At 34.9% G+C, this 23138-nt stretch overlaps 1 protein-coding gene across 1 annotated transcript; it reads right to left on the reverse strand.

Moving 5' to 3' along the window:
* Positions 1-1547: 1547 nt before the first annotated feature.
* LOC148946576 (uncharacterized) lies at positions 1548-22780 on the reverse strand. Its single transcript, XM_089097052.1, has 4 exons — positions 22772-22780; positions 11883-12023; positions 6294-6400; positions 1548-2385 (listed from the first exon to the last, which is right to left on the reverse strand). The coding sequence occupies exons 2-4, from the start codon at positions 11884-11886 to the stop codon at positions 1612-1614; spliced, it is 885 nt and encodes a 294-aa protein (XP_088953178.1). The 5' UTR covers positions 11887-12023; positions 22772-22780; the 3' UTR covers positions 1548-1611.
* Between the last annotated feature and the right edge of the window lie 358 nt (positions 22781-23138).

Raw genomic sequence — 23138 nt, forward strand, 5'->3', positions numbered from 1 at the left:
AGATTCCCAGGATTTTCTGCAATCCGGGGCTCAAAAATTCAAAAGAACTTTTGTGATCTTATCACAGATCATTTCCCCATCAAACAAAACTAACAATCTCTAGACACATGATTCAAATCTTTAAAATATGATAATCTAGTAGTCCTTAGATGCCCACATCAGCTACAATAGCGGTTCTGCAGTCAACCTCTAAGGAGTTTAAGGGACATTAATGGTTGTCCGTATACTTCCCTACATAGAAGAAAAGAATTTGTTTCCAAGTATTTTCTACTAATGCTTTGTCGTAATATGTTTAACTGCAAGCAATAATGTATCTTTTGTTTTGCAAGCTTGATTTAGGATTGATGCACATATCTCTCTAGCTCAATACAAAATTAGAATAAGTATCACTGCAAATTAGTTCTGAGAGGTTGTATTTTAGTTTGAGAGGATATATATTAGTTTGAAAGGCTGATATAGCTAGGGCACATTCTACGGATGAAGGATGACAGATTGTACTTTTCAACCATCGGTCTAGGGCTAAACAGAAATCAGGTTGCCCTCGGTCGGGGGGGGGGGGAGGATGTCGTAAGGAAAGATTTAAGGGAGATGAGAACTTCCTGGGAAGGTGTAAGTAGGGAGACTTTGAATACATTGGGATGGAGAGGGAGCGAACGTAGCTATGTTGGCCTCAGGCGGCTTGGTGCTGCGGTGAGTTGTTAGGAATAGTATATTAGTTTTAGCTTAATTCTCTTCCGGCTAATTTGACTGTTTGGAATGTGATAAACGAAGTTTTAACTTTGCAGTCATTAGAAGCTCTAAGATGAACAAAATCTTAACAACATCTGAATATCCCTAGAAATCTTGGATTCTCAATAATACTGTCACATTCTAAAATCCTACTTTTTTGGCTAAGTCCAGCAAAGGGAACGCACTAACTACAAGCAAATGTTTAGTTTTTGAAAATAAAACGTATATCCTTGACTAAAGAACTCATGACCTAGAAACGATTTTTATTCACCCTGGCATAAAGATTTAGCCCCAGCCCTGATTTTTGGCTACCCAAATAAGCAATTCTTTTTTAAACAAACCGTATAAAAGTACAAAAAAGTAACGGTTACAAATATTAATCAACTTCTATCTTGATTTTACGGTCGGCCGACAAAAGGATCCAATAGATTTTTTTAACATTTCTTAATTTCTCTCTTTTTTTCACAACGCTGCAAATGGGCCTGAAATGTCACAACTACTTTTTTTTTAAAACAGTAAAATTAATATTCTTCTTAATGTTTGAACTACTGGTGAGCTTATTAATTTTTTACTTTTGTTTAAATTTCGGCTGTAAATACGGTTTTTTCCCAAAAGGGACCAAGGAAATTTCTTCTAACATAATTTGGCACAGGTTTTAAGTTCCACTCTGGATCTGGTGACAGAATATAGCGACAAAAAAATTTTTGCTCCTATCAATTGCTTCACTCTACTGACTTCTGTAGCATAGCAACCCAAAACTTTCTTTTAACTGTTGTCTACATTAAGGAATTGTTGAACCTGTCATTAAAACTAAAATGCTCAATTAGTAAAATAATTTATTAAGACTGCATAAATAAATATAACTTAAATAACTTGAACCGCTTAGAAACGGTTCATCATGGGAATATTTCCAACGTTGGGAAAGTGACCAGGCATTTGTTGCTGCATAAGTGGACCACCGATGGACCCAACACTCCTTACAGGATTGAAAACCCCTTGCAGAGGCATGTTTGTGTTTGAAAGCCCTGATAGGTGAAGAGGATTCTGAAGGGCCAATTGGTGAGCATTGATAAGGGGCGACATCCTAAGGCCCATTGGACTTTGTGTGTTTAATGAATTTATAGCGCTTTGCGAATTAACTGGATTAAAGCCACTATTAAATCTTAGCTGATTTAGCTGCCCAGCAAGTAAGGGATTATAGCCTCCTTGACTTCCAAGTCTTTGAGCAACCATGGCTTCATTATTTAACATTTGACTTCTTAGTCTTTGGGTAAGCAAAGCCTCATTATTTAACATTTGACTTCTAATTCGTTCAGAATTTGCGGAGTCTTGGTATCCTAGTTGATTTCTAAGTCGTTCAGCTGCCAGATACTCTCCAACTTGATTGGCAAGTGTTTCTTCATTTCTTAGAAGAGTACCTATGTCAGTGAAGGGTGCCAGTTCACCTTGCCCTCTATTTCTGAGCAAAAAATTAAGCCTTGAATCTGCTGAAGATGCTGAACCGTAATGATTAGGTAGCTGTATCCTACTGCCTTGTCCTAAAAGGCCAATATTCTGATACTTTCCAACGGTTTCTTCTTTCTGAGCTTCTAGTTCGGCTAAGTCTCCTGGACTGATTTCTTGGTGGTTACCCTGAGCCTCTAGTTTAGCCAAAATCTGGAAAATAAAAGTTGTTATAATAGAATAAGTTATAAAAAATAAGAAGACCTTTTTCTTAAAACTTTGCAACAGCAAACGGATTCCCATCCCCTCTTGATAAAAATCTCAATGTTCGTTTCTTTGGGCAGAAAAATTGTGCTACATTTAAGTAATAGCTTCTTATTTATACACTGGTGGAAATGTACTACTTATATTCTTTTCTAGTTACGTACTAAAATAAGGCATATTTTTGGAAATTTTTCTAGGAGGTTTAAAGAGAAGTTTGTTTTCGGTCAGGTGTATCAGCCAGAATTCAATCTACGATGTACTTCATCATTTTCGCCTGAAAAACTTTACCGTCTTCTGCAAAAATTAGCTTTAAGTCCGTATTTGACAAATTTGTGAAATTTTTCGAAACGCGAAGTATGTAGAACAAAATCAAATCTGTATGTATTATATTCTAACTTTTATCATCTATGAAGTAACTTTCAAGGATCAGCTAGTGTACTCCCTAAGTTGAAAATTCAAGAATAAATGGAAACCCTTCTAAACTGAACTAGACCCTGGGGTAGGTGAGCGGAGAGGTTGGGGTGCTCAAACCATTTGATCAGGGAACGGTTTCTACTTACATTCATACGAATCTTGATAAGTAAAAAACAACAAAAACAATCATCATTTAGCGGAAATCTACGATCCTGTTGTGGAAGAGCAAATAACGGAACAGACCAACAAATTAAAGAGACGAATACCTAAGCATAGTGTGGTCGAGGGTGAACCCCTGAAATGCCAAGATAATGACAATTTCCCATTACTTACTTTATTTTTTACACATTTGGCCTTTTATCACCCCTCCCTGAAACACGAACTCTATAAAATGAGTCCCAGTAATTAAACAATCTCTGCCTAGCAGCAGCAGCAGTGAAAAAACTTGATAAAACTGTATTTTGTCATGTAACCAAAATTTCCATAAAAACGGAAGATTTACTAAATTTAGTGAAACAACGGTGAAGATTTGATTCCAGAACTTCAATTTTTCACCATAAAAGGAATGTAGAATCATCTATTTGAGGGTTTTTCTGAGGATTTAACTGATAACGATGATCTTTTTCATATTTAAAGAGGATATGAGGTGGAGGTGGAGGAATAAGTATGGTCATGGTATTCGGTACATTTTGAATATGAACAATTTTCGCAAAAATTTTCACCCTTCTATATCAAATTAAAGACAAAAAATCACTATTTTCTGCTTCATGCTGAGTATTACTATCAATTAGAATTGGGAATTGAAATTTTGGAAAATTTTACTGTAGTTTATTTTAAGCAAAGCTATTAATTTAACAATGTATTATTTATATAAACGACACTATTAATGTGAACAAAATTACTGTTTAACAATAGCAGATACATACAAAGTTCTTTTTTTAATTACAAGTGTTTTAAAGTTCCTGAAGACACTGTTAGAAGGGGGAGGGCTAGTGGAAAAATGTTCGCTAGGAGTGCCAAACTCGTCCAGAGTGAATTATACAAAATCTAAGGGTACCTGTATGATATACCCCATGCAGCTCAAGTTGTTCATGCATCGACGCACTGTAAACCGGTTTCTTTTGCTAGTTTCTTTCACCTTAGAGTGGGAAAAGACAAAGAGAATTGACAGAATAGATGGGAATATATATAGTCTGGGTTATATATTTGCACATTAAGGGAGGGGGTAAAGTATTTGGACAGTGTGAAGTCAGAAAACAATTCTTACTTCACAATATCAGAATTATTGTAGCTCACACATTTTGTATGTAGACCCGCTGTAATTTACCCCCCCCCTCCTTATGTGCAAATATATAGCCCAAATTTGTTTCCAAAGTGTTATATTTTATCATATTTAGGTATATTTTATTAGGATTGACCTAACTTCACTTCTTGAGCTGCAGGGGGTGTATAATACAAGTACCAATTTAGGCATTATCTGTCTTTTCTCTACTCACAGCACACAAAATGAAAAATTATAAGAAATCACAAGCTCAGTTAATTTATTATTTTTACTGTCAACATTTTAAATTTACATAACTTATTATGAAATATTATTTTAATTTGTTATTTATTATTTTTAATTTATATTTTTATTGAATGATAACCCAATTTACCAGAATCATTCACTTAGCAAAACGGAGAACCAAATTTTTACGGCATTAGTATATGTGCAGGCATACAAGTAGAAAAGAAGAGGGGGGGGGGGATTTCGGCCAACGCGTGAAATACGAAGAGGAGGGACACCTGTTTCCATTTGTTTACAGAAATTTTAATGCTACACACCTGTTTTATCTGTGTTTTTTTTCAAATTTGCCGTCTCTTCTTTCTCGAAAAAGTTCTTGGCTGCGTTTCTGTTTAGACAGGAGTAAGATTCTAGGAGCATTATACTTGACTAGAAAATTGACCCAAGAAAAGATCAGTTTTATTGCTGAATTGGCTTGGATTTTTCTCCTATTTTTACCATTAATCGAAATCAAACATTTAAAAATGAAATATTATAAATAACAACAAATAATTAGAGAATATTATTTTTTCATTACAGAAAGATGTACTAACATTACGAATATCGCTAACATGTATTGAGACAGGCAGCCAACATAAAAAATAAGCTTTGTACTCATATTTACGGATTTATCTAGGAAGGCTATGAATTAGAGAGTGCTACTTAACCTTTGTCCCCTAACTATTCCCGTGGAAGTAGGAAGAAGGGGTTGTCATAAGAGAAGGAATAGAGTAAAAAACTATATTTATTACCCATCAATTTGAGGAGGAAATAATGTTGAAGCACAAAAACAAATACTCCTGGTGAATTTAAATGAGTGCATTATATCTGTTAGGTAAGATTGGTTTCTCTGTAAAAGTCTGTTTGAGCATAAACTTTTTCTTTGCCATAGTTTTACTTGGAATTTGAGATTAATTCCTTTATTTTCTAGTTTTTTTTTTCGAAGGTTACTGCCATTTTTATATTCCATTAAAATTTTTGAGAGAAGTTAGTTTGAAAAATAGCCAAAAAAAATTCAATGTGGCAATTACGTAAAACTTTCTATTGAGGAGTAAGTTTTGCTTATAATTTCGATACTTGTAGCCTATTCAAAGGTATAAATATATATATATATATATATATATATATATATATATATATATATATATATATATATATATATATATATATATATATATATATATATATATATATATATATATATATATATATATATATATATATATATATATATATATATATATATATATATATATATATATATATATATATATATATATATATATATATATATGTATATATATATATATATCCTATGTTAAACGGACTCATTTATGTACTGCTAGTTTGGTTAATGCTAATAAAATAAAATAGGATGAATATACAATAGTTTAGAAACAAATTTTGGTTATATATTTGCACATTAGGGGGAGGTGAAGTATAGCATATATTATTACGTAACCTAACCTAGGTACCTCCCTCCCCCTAAACCCCATAAAACAACAGTTTAAATATAGTTTTTGCCATTGTTTATGTCCCACAAGCCAGCGTAAACCTGTTTTTCATCACGCATCTCGGTCTATTTCGTGACTGGTTTGCATTTCAGTATATAAAAGAGTCCGTTTAAGATAGGAATACCTCTTATTATAAATAATCTGCTTATATGTTTGGAAAGAAATAAATTTACTTTACTATCATAATGGGATGTAAAAAATTAAATACATTAATTGTTGCACTATATAGTCTTTTATAGTTTCTTACATAGGCTTTCTATTTACCGATATTATAATCTTTTTGTCTCTGCATTTCAAAGATATTGAATCTTTCCATTACTTTGTTAACACTCAAGAGTAGACAACTTTTTTTTAATTTAAATTTTCTGAAGACGTATTCTGCTTACTTGCTTAGTCCCAGGACTGGTTTGTCTCCCTGATCCTGAACGACCGCTCTCAGAGCCTGGCTTTGAATTGTTTTTGACGGCTGGAGTGGCATTTCTTAATGTCGCTTCTGAAAATAATAAAAAATCAATATTTAATAGAAGTTTCTAATAGTATATTACTGCTGTCATTAAAGCCGCTGAATTCTGTTGCAAAGAAATTTTTTGAAGAATACCATTTTTATCCTCATTAAATAACTTAAAAATCGAAGTCTCCCACATCAACATCTGTTTAAAGATAGGATACAACTTCAGTATGGTGATGCTGATGTGGAAGGCCTTGAAGTTCATTGGTGATGGATAAAACGCAAAACCATAATCTTTATAAATATTTAATCATAGGATCATAACCTGCAGCAGAAGATGATAATTTGATGAAGATAAGTTTTCGAGTTTTGTTTGCCTTAGAAAAAAACGCCTTGATTTTTTTCGAGACATTTTTTGGGTGGATCAATCTGATGGATAACATTATACTTTGATGAAACAAGTTTTCGAATTCTGCTTGTTTTTTGAGAATTGAGTCTTGATTTTTTCAAAACATTTATTTGAACAGCTCAAACTGCTGCAGAACACTTTGATGAAAAATAAAGTTTTCAATTTCTGCTTGTTTTTCGAAAATTGGGTCTTGATTTTTCGAGACATTTGTTTGGGGTGCTCAACCTGTTATATAACATGATACTTTGATGAAGAAAGCTTTCGAATTCTGCTTGTTTTTCGAGAGTTTGGTCTTGAGTTAATAGAGATATTTGCGTGGGCAGCTCAGTCTGCTGCAGAACATGAAAACTACTTTGATGAAAAATGAAGTTTTCAATTTTTGCTAGTTTTTCGAAAATTGGGTCTTGATTTTTGTAGACATTTGTTTGGGGTGCTCAACCTGCTATATAACATGATAATTTTATGAAGAAAACTTTCGAATTCTGCTTGTTTTTTGAGAGTTGGGTCTTGAGTTAATCGAGATATTGGCTTGGGCAGCTCAATCTGCTGCAGAACATGAAAACTTCGATGAAAAATAAAGTTTTCAATTTCTGCTAGTTTTTCGAAGATTGGGTCTTGATTTTTCGAGACATTTGTTTGGGGTGCTCAACCTGCTATATAACATGATACTTTGATGAAGAAAGCTTTCGAATTCTGATTGTTTTTCGAGAGTTGAGTCTTGAGTTAATCGAGATACTTGCTTGGGCAGCTCAATCTGCTACAGAACATGAAAACTTTGATGAAAAGTAAAGTTTTCAATTTCTGCTAGTTTTCCGAAAATTGGGTCTTGATTTTCCGAGACATTTGTTTGGGGTGCTCAACCTGCTATATAACATGATACTTCGATGAAGAAAGCTTTCAAATTCTGCTTGTTTTTCGAGAGTTGGGTCTTGAGACAATCCGAGATATTTGCTCGGGCAGCTCAATCTGCTGCAGAACATGAAAACTTTGATGAAAAATAAAGTTTTCAATTTCTGCTAGTTTTTCGAAGATTGGGTTTTGATTTTTCGAGACATTTGTTTGGGGTGCTCATCCTGCTATATAACATGATACTTTGTTGAAGAAAGCTTTCGAATTCTGATTTTTTTTCGAGAGTTGAGTTTTGAGTTAATCGAGATATTTGCTTGGGCAGCTCAATCTGCTGCAGAACATGAAAACTTTGATGAAAAATAAAGTTTTCAATTTTAGCTAGTTTTTCGAAAATTAGGTTTTGATTTTTCGAGACATTTGTTTGGGGTGCTCAACCTGCTATACAACATGATACTTCGATGAAGAAAGCTTTAGAATTCTGTTTTTTTTTCGAGAGTTGAGTCTTGAGTTAATCGAGATATTTGCTTGGGCAGCTCAATCTGATGCAGAACATGAAAACTTTGATGAAAAAGCTTTTCCGGGCAGCGCTGCTTTATCATAGCTAGTGATATCATTGAAACTTCTAAAGGAGCTAGTGCGATTGCAAATTAAAAGTTCTAGGTGCCCTTTATAAGGGTCAAAAGTGATTGGAGGACAAGCAGCCTCCTCCTTAGCCCATAATTTTACAAAGACTTCCGATCAAAGTTTTGACACAGCCATTTTGTTCAGCATAGTTAAACGGCCCAGTAACTATGTCTAGGGATATTTGGTATATCAACCCTCCACATTTATGCAATTTACCAATTATGCTTTAAAACCAAATCAAAAGGCACTATGTGTGATGGTTGCCATTAAGGCATCTCAGCAATATCTCAAGAATGACTGAGGGTATAAGCTGACAATTTAGCTAAATCAAAGGAGTGTAAGTGTATCCAGGTGGTCAAAGAGCACAGACATAATTTTTTTGGGAATGGTACTAAGAACAACTAGAGGAGGTATAAAACTGAATTAAACAATACTGTTTGTGTCAATATTTTCAAAAAGGTCCAATTGGTTAAAAATTGTTGAAAAGTTTCTCCAACATACAAATAGCAAGTCAAATTATGGATTCTTACAGAATTAAACGATAAAATATAAATATTATTTCTTTTTTCCATGAGAAAGACCATGTCAATAAAAAAAAAACGAACATAAGTTAATTAAAAAAAACTTTTTCCACAAAACAAGTTTTTCAAAGAAAAGTAAAGAACTCCATTAAACAAAAACAGAGCAAAAATAAAATCAAATAATCTTCCAAGCGTGAAATTGCTACAGATCACCATCAATGAATAAATGACATACAAATCGAACAGAAAATACAATAAATAACCGAGTCAAACTCAAAATGAGCAAATATTAACATTAATAGGGCTCAAAACCCCCATGCCTTCTCAAGACCGGAACATGATTTGCACTTTACTGAAAAATAAAAATAAATACAAATGAATGTGAATTATAAGTATAATATACATATGCTGATATTTATTTCTTAAAGTCTTAGTAATTTTTGGTTTATTGAAGTTAAAAAAGTGAAAACCTTTAAAATGCAACAGATAAGGGTCTCAAACAAAACAAGCTATGCTTACTTAAATCTACATTTAGAGTAAAGTAAAACTACGCCCATAACAGAGCTTTTTGAAGCCTTTTTACAGAGTATTTATTTAGCTTTTCAGACAGTTACACATAAATTTGATTCCTAAGGAGGGGGGAGGGGGGGGGGGTAAAAGGACCGAAAATTACCCCCACACTACGCGCGTGCCGATAGCTTTCAATTACACGTATGCTTGGTTTCAGACTAAAATATCTCAATCTTTGGTTTCAGACTAAAATATTTCTGTAATAAGAGACACAAGACAAACATTTCTGCTACCACCCCTTCAGCAACCATATTGAAAGTTTAGTCCAAAAATATTTATCCAAAATGTAGGTTAGGTTGTGAATCCCCTCCAAATTAATCAAAAGCACCCCACGCCAATAATTTGGAGGAAAAAAATATTATATATTCCATGGCCCTTGACTATCCAGATATGGGCCCTATTCCCCCCCAATAAAATGCTGAAGCTACTCCATTGCAGTTCAGTGATTTGACCCTTTCAGAATATTCACTCTACAGATCCTTGGTCCCAGTTCGGCCAAAAGTGTTCTATTGCGGCACCAGATTGCCCCTGTAAAAAAAAGAAAACAAAACAAGCGTCCTTGACTAGCCTTCTCGGGAAATAAGCAAAATTTTTCAGATTTAAAAGATCTGGTTAACTTCCTCGAACTGGGCAATTAAGACTGCTTTCTAAATCCTTCTGAAAGTTTGCTAAATCTGTGGGCTACACAAATAGCTTTGAATAAACGAATTGAAGGCCTTTAATGAGCACCCGCAATGGCAAGCGTAAAGTTAACTTTTGCTTTATCAGGGCGAAGAACCTGGTCCAGCACGTATTGCGATATTTTGAAAATGGAACACATCAGTATCGCTATTTTGGACCAGAAGTAGCCAAAAATGGCATCAGAGTCTTCAGTATTAGAAACTGGACCAGAAACGTCAAACTCGAACCAGCTGTGCCATGAAATTTTGATGCTTTTTTGGTAAATAAACATAGTTTTCTTACTTTTCTTTGCAAGTTCTTTTATACGTTTCAATAATGCATTGGGTTCAGAGAGAATTAAAGTGTGAATTGTCATAGATACGCCAATTTCCGTTATAAATTTAACCATAAGTGGTCCACAAAGGGGTCGTCATTTGAGGAGGGGAAGGGGGGCTGTTTTCCGTAACCTAGATTTTGAAAAATACCTTTTTGGGGTATTTTCATTGAAAATACCTTTTTTGGTATGTTTGCAGAAAAAAGTGCCCCCCCCCTACATTTCCGTGACTTGAAGCCACTGCTCACGACAAACCCGTGAGAAAAACTTGTTTTTCCAATTTTTTCCTGCATAAATAGCAGTTCAACAGTAAAATCCTTTTATTAGCCAGTGAACCACAACTAAATAATCTCTGGATATTTCGGTCACACATAAAGTGGCTGTCATGAGATTGTTTTGTTGTGGTTCACTGTCTAATAAAATAATTTTTCCCTATTGAACTGTTATTTGTGCGTCATGGAAAGGCAGTGTGGTCTTCGAAAATACCCAATTTAATTCTTAGAAACAGCTAATATTCAGGAATTTGTTCGTAGATTTTAACGCCACAATTCTACCACAAAAGAGGAAAATTGAAATGACATGAAATCATTTGAACGTCATCTATATCTAATCACTATACATCACTATTTTGTTCCAAAGTATTCTCTATTACTATCGTCCACTCATGAAGTAGGAGGAGAGGGGAAAAAGTATTTTACAAAATCTAGGGCAGAAGTTTTCTTTTTAGTTCTTCGCTGAAAGTACCATAAAGGCATTTTTTCAATGAAAATACTCCACAATTGGCATTTTTAAAATTTAAGGGGAGGGTGCGTAAAAAGATCTAGAGGAAGCGTGTCCTCCCAATTGACGTCACTTAAAGTACCCACAAATAGAAGAAAACTCGGGATATAGATGGACAGACACTGAACCCGTACTCCTGTGCAATTCCGTGTGTTAAACATAGCACAACTCATTGTATTATGCAAAGGATACATTATTGGCACTGTAGTCCGGGATTTTGCTTTTATTCATAAATGTGACTAAAATATGCCCTGGGCATAAATATTCAATTAATATTGAAATCAGTCGTTGGTTTAGCAGTCACTTCTTGATACTCGACTTACTATGGTCTACAGTAGCGACAAAAGCCGCGTTTTCAGGCTCACTGGGTTGTTCTCGTCTAGTTTCAAGTTTTTCGTCTAGTTTCAGCGGGTTCGAAGTTTCAGCCCCGTGTATGATGCACTAATGCACAACGCTTGATGCACTAGACGAGAACAACCCGTGTTCGAACCCGCTGAGCCATGAACAACCCGTCTTCGAACACGGGTTGTTCTCGTCTAGTGCATCAAGCGTTGTGCTTCAGTGTATCTAGTGCATCAAACACGGGGTTGAAACTTCGAACCTGCTGAAACTAGACGAGAACAACCCGTGTTCGAACCCGCTGAGCCTGAAAACGCGGCTAAATTGACATTTATTGACGAAATTAAAACCAACAGATTAGAAAAGTTTGTGCTTCTTAGTCTCAGAGTGTACAAATGGACCTGATTGAAGTAAAATTCAATGTGAAAAAAACAATCTTACCCATTACTCGGCTTGCTGGCTCATTACTGTATAACCTCTTCACAACTGAATTTAAATCGCTGTCTTCTGATGATCGGCGCTGAATCTTGGCAAACGAACATTTCGTAACGAAGAAGAGGAAGCAAAATGCAAATACTAATCCTATGAGTAGGAAAGTTACACCTAAATGAAGTGCTTAATTAACCTCGAATAAAACACCTTATCTATCACTAATACTAAAAACAATCAAGGGTCTCATCCGTATCATCAGCAAATCTAGGAAAACTCGGCGCACAAATAGCACATTTTGGCTAAAAGTTCACAGGCGTCCCTAGGAGGCACGATCAACTCCCCTTAGAAACGAGAAAATATTCAAATGTGTAATTTAAGAAAAATTATAGACGGTCACATTTAAATCCCGATAAAAAAGCTCTAGGTAGTATTCCCCCCCACGCCAAGTTTCCTAACAGTACTTTTACATGAGTTATACTGGAGGTAGACTAAATCTGATGATGCTTCACCCGAAAAACACATTATTCATAATTTCGTTACATTGGGCACTACATTAGACATTTTATTTTCAGTCTTCAGTCACTACGGTCTTCAGCACCTTACTAGGTACATAAGCCAAGTTCCATTTCCATGGATTACGATTCATACTTTCAGAAAAAGAGTACGATTCTCTGTCCAAAACAAAACTGCGCTGCACGAACCCCTTATCTCCGGAAAGGGGGGGGCGGGTAAGAACCTGAATCACCATAAAATTCCCTTTGGGCGCGTGAGTCCACTAGTGAAGATAAGCTTGACACGTTATCACCCATCCCTGTCAAATTCATGAGCCATATCCCCAAATTAAAAAAAACAGTGTTCGATTTCGTAAATATATGCTAGTAAGAGAGTTTATTTCGTTAGTTTTTCTTTTGTTCTAGTAAAACATGTTTATACTAGGAAAATAGTCGTGTTTGACACTTCTTTTTGTCACCTCCAGCCACTTGCTACGATCGGTAGCTCTGACCCTCAAAGCTCAAAGATTTTGGGTACTTGTCTATTATATGGTACACACTCAAGAAGTCAAATTAGGTTAATCCTAACGAAATTTACAGAAATATGATGAAAATACAATACTTTAGTAACAAAATTTGAAAACTACAACAAAGAACTATGGTAGGGGGGCCACACAGAACGCATTATATTAAATACCTAACCTAACCCAACCAAAATTACCATATCTATATATCAAATATTTAAGAAAAATATACCTACAACGTAGATTTCAACTGAACCTAATCTAATTTTCTTCAAATACTGACAGATATAAATCGGTTATTGTCTGATCTATATATCCAAATTCTCAGGTGTGTACCATAAAATACACAAGTACCAAATTTTGTACCTCTTTCCTTTCGGTGTGGTCACTAGCTTGGACTCCGAACTTCGTATGATGTCATTCCATGTAGTTTTCTGGAAATTTCTTATCCCGGTTAAGTTTTAATCAAGCTTATTAATTCACACCTATTATCATGGCTCTAAGACAGGGGCGTAAATTGCTATGGTGCAAGGGGGCAAATGCCACTCCCAGACCTCGGTTTGCCCCCCCAGCTAAAATTTAATTTCTTCAAAAATCTTGTCAAAACTAACATAAGCCTGCATAATTCAAGGATCAACAGAAACGGATCAGTTTTCTTTAGAATATATTTACCTTTATACTACTATATAGTACTTTCATGGTACCAAATGGCTCATTTTTCAGTTTTTACTATCATTTTTACTTGATTAGTAAAAAATGACTCCATCTTTGCCCCTCCCCCCCCGCCAAAATTTTGACCAAATTACGCCACTGCTCTAAAATTGGCGAAAATTTCACTTTCCTACCTTTAGTATTTTTTTTTTTTTAGTTCACAGAAACACACAAATTGACATTTTATTTTTCATGTGCTTTTATAACGCATTTTCACTTAAAACCGGATGTTTTTGCGCATTATTTCCCCGTCTTTTGTTGCAATTTCACGCATCATAACCCCTCAACGGCTGCAAAACTTTTTTCAGAATTTCCTTTAAAATAAAGCATCTAAAAAATTAACAGCTTGCTTATTTATCCCTACACATTGCCCTACATTTTTGGTAGGTTTGCCAATCACGTGTGAAGTAACAAAACGAATTTTTATGAAGTTCTACAATTTGTGGCATTAATTGTGTGTGAGCCATTTAATCTTAATATAAAAAATAACTATCTTGTAAGCACAGGATGAAGGATTTACTGATGTTTTATTAGGGGGTTGGAATCTTTTACTGTTTATTTAATGTTATTTAAAAATCATAAACCATTTTCACATCATAGATTCTTTACTATGTTATTTTATTTGTTATTACTATGCTATTAACATAGGATATTGCTTTAACATGACATACTGCTTTACTATGTTATTAACATAGGTTAAAAATCCTATGTTATTTTGAAAACCTTTAAGACTATGATGAGACAAACAATTAAAATAAGTAGTACGATCTTTTTTTTTAAACCTTGAGAATTCCTTTCTAGAAAATGTGAAGCCTATTTTGTAGTTTTGTTCAACATGAATGCATAAGGTTTTTAAAATACATCCTATGTTATTTTAAAAACCTTTAAGACTATGATGAGAGATACAATTAAAATAAGCAGTACGATCTTTTTTTAAACCCTGAGAATTCCTTTCTAGAGAGTGTGAAATCGGCCTGTTTTGTAGTTTTGTTCAACATGAATCATGGGCGCCCATATGGGGGGGCAGGGGGGCTCTTACCCCCCCCCCTGGCTGAATGATTCTGCCTTATTTTTATATTTTTGTTCTGAGATTTCTATTATATAGCATTAAAAGTAGCAATTAGACGAAGTTTGCCCCCCCCCCTGGAATTCAGCTTATGGGCGCCCATGACATGAATGCATAAGCTAAATTGCTTTTACGGACCTACTTAGAAATAAAAATTTCAGTTGGGTCATAGTGATGAATAAGTGATTTTTATTTAAATTTTAAAGGCTTATAGAATGAACTTCTTGACGCTGTTCTTAAATTTATACTCGAATATCTACAAAAAAGTACAACGGCAATAATATCAGAGGATTCACCCCCCCCTAGAAAACAAAATAAACACAATCCTGTAGCATTCGAAAAAAACGATACTTTTCCAGAACTTTTTTTTATTTTCAAACCTTGGCATCAGGGAAATATTTTGAAAACCATGCAACCAATCTTTTGAAAACCATTTCCAATGCAAATTCTTTGCATAGATATTTTTTATAGGGTTGTTCCCATGGGCGCCCGTAGAGGAAGGGGGGCAATCCCCCAGGAAACAATAAGCCATTAAACAATGTGTATAAACAGGAAAATAAAATATATTATCATTTGAATCTCGGCGAAAGAAGCTCCTGGTAGCACTCTCCCATCACTCCCTCCTTAACAAATTTCCTGGTGGCACTCATTACCCCCTCCCCGCCTCTCCACTTTTATGCCGTTAGGCATGTGAATATAATCTTTTATGTTACATAGAAAACTATTTTTACCCCTAACTAGAATTTTTGATTTCCATTCGATAGCCATCTCTTGATTTTCTAGGAAGATTGGTTCGATACGGTCACCCCTGGGAGAAAGAAACACAAAAAACAGATAAATATGCATCCGTGATCTTTCGTAGAAAAAAAAAGCAGAATCCCACAATTTTGTAGACGGAAGTTCGTAATCTCTGCGATAGAATTCGCTGATATGCTGAATTTGACAATATCATTTTTTTTTAACAACATCAATTACCCCCTCGGGGGTGTCCCCCCTTTCCTTAAATCAGGAAAACATGAGTATTATCACGATTGCACCTTTTGATGGGTAGCTTCAAGCCTGATGAATTTTATAATAATATTAAAAGCCGATTTTTGTTATGTATATATTGTTATCAAAATTATTATTGGAGTTTCGATTACTATTAGTCCAGGCCACCCCTTACTTACCACGAACAGACTTACCATTGTCCTGATGTGGAGTTCTACTATTACTAGCCGTCCAGCCATCAAACGCCGTTAAAATACTCAAGAATCAAACAATGCATCTTTTCAGGGGTTAAGCGTGAAGCCCAATTAATAACGAAACTAATTGGTTTTTATTAGTGAGTTAAAAATTAGGACGAACAGATTATTCCGTGTATGAAGGGGCTACCCTTTCCTCAACCCTCGCTCTTCACGCTGAAGTCTTAAAGTTCTTTAGCAATACTTCTCATTCAAATTCAACGGCACTTGTGTTTGATCAGTCAGTCTTAAGGAATCGTGACAAAAAGACTAACTTTCGCGTAAAGAGCTCGTTCTTTACGCCTGAGAAAGGGGCAGCCTCTCTCATATACAGAGTAATTTTTGTTTGTTGTAAGTTTTAATGTTAAGTTGTGCTTTCAGTTGAAAATGATTTAATTTTTGACCGTATTTCAAATCATGCCAGGAAATCCCCTTCCCTCCCCGTATAAAATTTGCCATGAAAAACTCCCCCCCTTCCCCCCAAAAGGAAAACTCCCCCCATCCCCAAAAAATTCCATATATTTCACAATAACAAATACTATATATAATCAACATGCAAATTGCATAACTTACAGCTCTTTCCCCAATAGCTGTGGAGGGGGGGGGGCGTGTTCCCCAGAAGTAATTATTGGACCTTTCAACTATGTTGAATCAAATGTGAACCTCGACATTTTTATCAGATGTCTTTGGGGAAAAACTGGCGTGGGAGGGGGGATAGTTGCCCTCTAAGTTTTTTAGTCACTTAAAAAGGACACTCGAACTATTAATTTCAGTTCAAATGAGCTTTCTTCCGATCTTCTAGGGCTATTGGTTCGACACGATCACCCCTGGGAAAAGAAAACACGCATCCGTGATCTTTCTTCTGACAAAAAGTAGAAAATTCCACATTTTGTAAACAGGAGCTTGCAACCTCTACAACCTCTAGGGTTCTCAGGTAATGCCAAGTCTGATGGTGTTATTTTCATTAAGATCACTTGATGTTTTGGGAGTGTTTCCTTCGTTTTTATTAGGCAAATTCTAAATAATAAAATATTAAATATAAATATAAAATTAGGCAAATTTTCTCAGGCTCGTAGCTTTTGATGGGTAACAGTAAACTTAATGAATTTTATCTATTTAGAATCAGCATAACATTAAATTATGATGTATTCTATGTTATCAACATTCTGTTAGAATTTCGGTTACTATCGGGCCGAGTCGCTCCTTACTTACAGTTGTTACCACGTTTGATATTAAAGGGTATATTCACCAGAATGGCCATTTTTCTAAAAATCAACTACAATAAGGGTATCACGTATGGGGGGGGGCACCTCAACTTTTTCAGCCAGTTTCGTTACAGGATCAACTGGCATAACGTACCCTACTATAGTTGTTGGTACTAGACCAAGTCCTTGGGAAATAAAAAATCCCCTTGAGGGTACTTCAGATCTTATTTTGCTTGGTTCTGGCTTACGGTCTGACTCCATGTTATTTAAACCAAGTAAAAAAAGGTACTTCAGATGGGAAACCTTCTGATGTACAGAGTTCTTGATTGCAAGGGACGAAATGGTATCACGTATAGGGAGAGGGGGACCCCCTCTCCATTTTTTCAACCACTTGGTAAAAAAATTTTGTCAGTAAAATAGTGGCGCGAAGCGCCAGTTCTTTGCTGGCTCTATCTTCTTTTAAAGGGCTGATGGAAATATTTAATTTAAAATCAAAGAAGGGTCGCTAACTGAGTTAGGTTGGTACATAAAATGCACAAGTGTATTTAATATTTTATTGTTAAATAAATCATAATTGCTAGTAAAACTGTTTCTACAATATTTTCTTAGAACGGCAGGAAAAGGGTGTCAACTAAGACCTCTACTTAATCAATAGAAAAACCTTTACACCACTACGAAACGTGTTTTTACTTCTTTAAATTTTGTTCGGTAAGCAAGTAGACTGACTGGCGTAATCTTTAAAAGTGATAAAGACTGATTTACATAGCAGAGTTCAAGGAACTTTACAAAAAGAGAACTTGCTGACGAGACCAGAATGGTGTTTCAAGTCTTTGCTTTGGAAATCAGCAATCCTTTGAAATTTTTTGCACATACATTTTTGATTTTGTAAGCATTGAATGCAAAAGTCTTTTTAAACTGAAAGTAAGGAGCAGCATTAAAACTCAAACGAACAGAAATTACTCCGAATATAAAGTGGTTGCTGCCCTCCTTGCTCTTCACGCTAAAGTTTTTAGCACTGTCAAAAAAGCTTCCTATTCTAATTTAAACGGCTTTTTTGGCAACAGACCAAAAACCCTTTTGTGTTTTTGCGTTTTGACCTTTTTGCGTTTCAGGAGTCGTTCTTGGAAAGTTGGCACAAAAATCTCTCCCCCCCCTCGAAAAATATCTGTATACTTCTCAATAGCAAATATCATACGCAAACAATGGGCAAATTGCATAACTTACAGGCCTTTCTCCACGAGCAGTGGGGGTCATGTTAACCCTAAAGGCATAGTTATTGGATCTTTCCACTATGATGAACAAAATGGCTATCTTGAAGTTTTGACCGGAGGAGTTTGGAGAAAAGAGACACGGGGGGGGGGGGCTAGTTGCCCTCCAATCTTTTTGGTTCTTAAAACGTGCATTAGAGCTTTTAATTTCCAATCGAACACAACCTCTCTCGATCTTTTCGGACCATTAGTTCGATATGATCACCACTGAAAAAAAACAACAAAAAAAACACGCATCCGTGATCTTTCTTCTGGCAAAAAAAAAAAGCAAATTTCCACATTTTGTATGTAGGAAATTGAAACTTCTACAACAAGGTGCTCTGATACGCTGAATTTGACGCTATGGTTTTCATTAAGATTCATTGACTTTTAGGGGGCGTTTCCATTTTTTTGGAGAATTAGACAAATTTTCTTAGGCTCGTAGCTTTTGATGGGTAACATTAAACTTGATGAATCTAATTTATTTGAGATCATCATAATAAACCAATTCTTTTGAAGTATATATTGATATCAAAATTCCGTTTTTTAGAGTTTCGGTTACTATTGAAACGAGTCGCTCCTTACATACAGTTCGTTACCGCAAATACCACTGTAATTTTGATATCATTAGATATATCAAAAGAATCGGCTTATTTTGCTAATTCCAAATATATAAATTTCATTAAGTTTAGTGTTGCCAATCAATGGCTACGAGCCTATAACATTTAACCTATTGTACATTGTCTCTGGCTCTCGCAAAATACATGTAATTTCCCAGGAGGGGAGTTTTGAAAAGAAGTCTTTTGCCCCAAAACCGCACAAATGTTAGTATTTTCATAGAAACACCTTTACACCACTACGGAGACGTGTTCTTACTTCTATTAATTATGTTCAGTAAGCAAATAGACAGACCTACCGAATCTTTAAATAAATTAAGTCTGGTTATACGGCCGAGTTCAACAAACTTTACAAAAATAGAAATTGCCCACACCAACAATTAGACTAGTCAAACTAGCCTTTTACTGGCAATGCCTATGGCCAAGGATGAAATGCAAAATACACCGTAAGCTTTAGATTTAGTCAACACAACCACGTGCCAGGAATTTCGCTTTAGCACAAGAACAAAAGACTATAAAGCGCGTATAATCACTCGTTTAGAGCAAAACACAAAGGCATATACGGATTTTTTATATCGTCCTCTATTTCCCAATTTAATAATTAACTCATCTATTAAAAACCCTCCAGTTTCCTCCCCCCACACTCTTATTTTTTGTTGTTGCTGTTTATTCTTTATCCTTGATATTTTTTCCCTTTTCCGTTAGCTTTCTGGGTTTTTCATGTTGATGTTAATTGGCGGACATTAATTTTTGTTTCGCTGAGTTTTTTTTTTTAACAACTTTTGATTTGTTGCGTTATTGCTATTTTTTTTTTTTGTGACAAGAAACGTAACTTGGGGTATTTTGTTTTATGTAAGCCATTCCGAAAAAATATCGGGTGCTGTGATTCAAAAGGCGGAATGTAACGTCTTTTGCCAAAGTGATATAATTCATCCTATTAAACGTAATACATTTAATATGGTCATTACACATCTTGTCTGGGTCTCAAACAGATGCGTCAACTCATAAAATGTAGAAGGGGGGGGGGCAAATTGAACTTTTCAAATCACGAAGGGGGAATTTTTAGTGTTTTATCCATTGTTTTTGCAATGTAAACACCAATAAAGGCTTTCACTGCTTTCACTGAAAACTATCATTTCCGTGTGTTTTTACCCAACAAAAATAGTTTTCAAAGATAGTTGTCGTGATGTGACTACGCGCTGACTCTATTGCGTGACAGGAGTTACAAAAAAGTCAACTAGAGTTTGACGGTAAAACGGTCAGAATGGCCGATGCTGCCGAAAGTAAAACGCTTGAACTTGACTTAGTTCAAATACAGTCAACTAAATTCCAAAGCCCGAACACACTCAATACGCTCAAAGATTGGAAGTGGAAACGACATTACAAATACAAAGATAAGTTTCTTGAAAGCGAATTTTATTTCTCTTTCCATTTTTTTAGCCTCTCCTAGTGACATTCTGCGTTGTAGAAACCAATATATTGAAAATTTTAAATATTGAAACTAAATGACTCTTGATTGTAAAAACAATTCCTAGCGAATTCTTTTCAGACGTCATTACGATAACTGTAATAATTTACATTGAACATATTCTAAAACAACCGATCATCCACATCGACAAAACCATGAACGCCTTAATTGAGATAGCTGCCTACCACTGGAGAAAAAAAACTTCCAGGGATGGATCTACAGACTAGAGTATGTTCCGGGAAGGTATTTTTAAGTACCTACTGCCACTCCTTCTCCTTCTAGAGGGCCTTGACCTTTGATGACCTTTAAAAATCTTTGTGTTATAAAAGTGAAACCTTACAAAATAGATCCTCTACTTAAATGAAGCACAACAAAACTGTTTTCAGCTTCACAACTTTGGCCCTGGATTCATTACTGTAAGTTTCATTTTCCTAGCCTAACCGCTTTCCAAGATAGCAAAAAATAGCTGAACTAGAATTTGACATATTTCTCACCGCATTCCTTTTAATCTTTGCTTTAGTTTCCCGCTTTTAATTATATACGTATAATTTTTCAATGATTTGCCTTCAAAAGGTTATTACAACGAGGTAGAAGAGTCTTTTTTATAGAAAGAAAAATTAAAATATATTCGTGCCAAAAAATTGATTCCAGTTAATGCGTCGTCTATAGTTTCCCGTCCATTGGGTTGATCGATGAAATCAACAAAATCAGTAGCAGTCTTCTTTTTTTTATAGTTTTTCGAAACAGAATCTTTTGCGGTTTCTTTTGTTAGTAGTAATGAACTTGTGAATGCAAGGAAATTTGTTTAATAGTGGATATGATGGGTTTCTATGGGATCATTAAATCCCCATCTGCTAGTTGAATGGTGGCGAGGGGTAATTTTATTCTAAAAGGTTTAGAAATACTTAAATTGGAACCTTTTTTTAAACTGTATCAGTTTCTTTTATATTTGGCATATGGCTTTGTCGGCTTTGAAACATGTTTCTAGTGCTTGCTGCCATTTTCCGTGCAACCCAATAGCTTTTGCCCGCAATTGGTAAGAACTTGTTCGTTACTAGGAACGCGTTATAATTTTGAACGGCTAGAGTTTCAGATAAACTTTGGTACGGATGAGAACAAGGATTTGCAGACAGGTCCTGCTCCTAAACAAGCGCTTTTCCATCGCGTAAATCTATTATGGTACTCTAGGAATTCATTTTATTAAAGAATATGTAACGACTTACATGTCTAACATATTTTCTCAATAAGGTTTATGCTCCCTACGAACCCCGCAATTTTGAAAAAAAAAAGAAAAGAAAAAAAAGAAAGAAAAAAAAAGAAAAAGGCTTCAGAAGAATAATAACCTCGAATAACATAATAACATAAACCTCGAACTTGGTGTTTTTCAATTATACCTAAATTTGTTCCAAAATGATAATAACCTCTATATATGTAAAGTTGAGTATATGTATATGTTACCGTGAATGTCCGCAAATTGGTGAGTTTCGACATTCACCTGTGAATGTCCGAAATACCTTTTCTTCTTGGATAAAAGTCAGCGTTGCCAGTTAACTATTTCAATGTAATGCAAGGTTTGATGATGACAGGTTAGCTTAGATTAGGTTTGGTGAGGTTGGGTTAACTAAGCTGAAGTATTTAACCCATTTCTGATATGTAGAACCATATTTAACCTAACTTTAACTTTTACCATCATAGCTTGCATAAGACAGGAAAAGCTGACTCGCAAATCCAATTGAATTCAAGCAGAGAAAAAGGAATTTCGGACATTCACCGGTGAATGCCGACATTAATCAGATTTCGGACATTCACAGTAACATATACATGGGTAAATGAAAGATACGTTTCTAAACTAGCGATAAACAATATAATTTTTTGGACATATACTGTAATTAACACAACAAAGAACACGGGCTGTTTGGTTTTTGTAAACAAACAAGGAAGGAAAAATTCGCAAAATTCCCATAAAAATGACTTGATCCATTCGCGAGGGCCTGAGTTACCGCCCCAGAATAGCAAGTTATTTGAAACGGAACAAGTCAATGAAAAAATAAGTTTCTAAAAAGAAAATAAAAATTATAAAAGAGGTTATACAAGAGAAAAGCCCCGCAGCTTTTAAACAGTCCCACAATTCCAGAATTAAATCCGAGATTTGGTCCCAAATAAAAGTTATAATAATTTATAAAAGAATCCACACCGCTGTAAAATAGTCCAACCGTAAGTATTAAATGAAACAAAAGCCATATCACTTTTAAATACCCCAATTATTTCCCTATAAGACCTAAAACTCGTCTCTAAATGAAAATAATAAATTCATAAATAAAAAAAACAATTAATTAAAAACAATACCACTTTTAAAAAATCCCATTATTTCACTATTAGACCTAAGATTCAACTAAAACAGTGACACAAATTGTCTCATCCAATTTTCAATACAAGGAAATATGAAAGCGACCTACATTCTTGGACAAGGAAGACCTTTGACAAATACTATATTTCAAGAATTCAATAGAAAAACTATACAAAATTTTCAACGTGACACAATGGATCTAAAATGACCCTATTCTATGAAAAACAACCTTGTCCCAAATATTAACACACTTTTCTTGGCATGGAATTTTGCATGTTCCAATCACAATATATGGCGACGTAAAAACCGTCTAAATGACTTAATATATAGAAGGACGGAAACATTTTAATAAGACTGAAACAATGC

Source organism: Artemia sp. Qi Xiang Cuo, chromosome 11 (genome assembly GCF_049724085.1).
Source record: "Artemia sp. Qi Xiang Cuo chromosome 11, ASM4972408v1, whole genome shotgun sequence".
NCBI lineage: Eukaryota > Metazoa > Arthropoda > Branchiopoda > Anostraca > Artemiidae > Artemia > Artemia sp. Qi Xiang Cuo.

Coding starts and splice junctions, on each gene's coding strand:
- LOC148946576 (XM_089097052.1), bottom strand. Junction 2,386..6,293: donor CCAGTCCTGGGACTAAGCAA/GTAAGCAGAATA, acceptor TTTATTTTCCAG/ATTTTGGCTAAACTAGAGGC.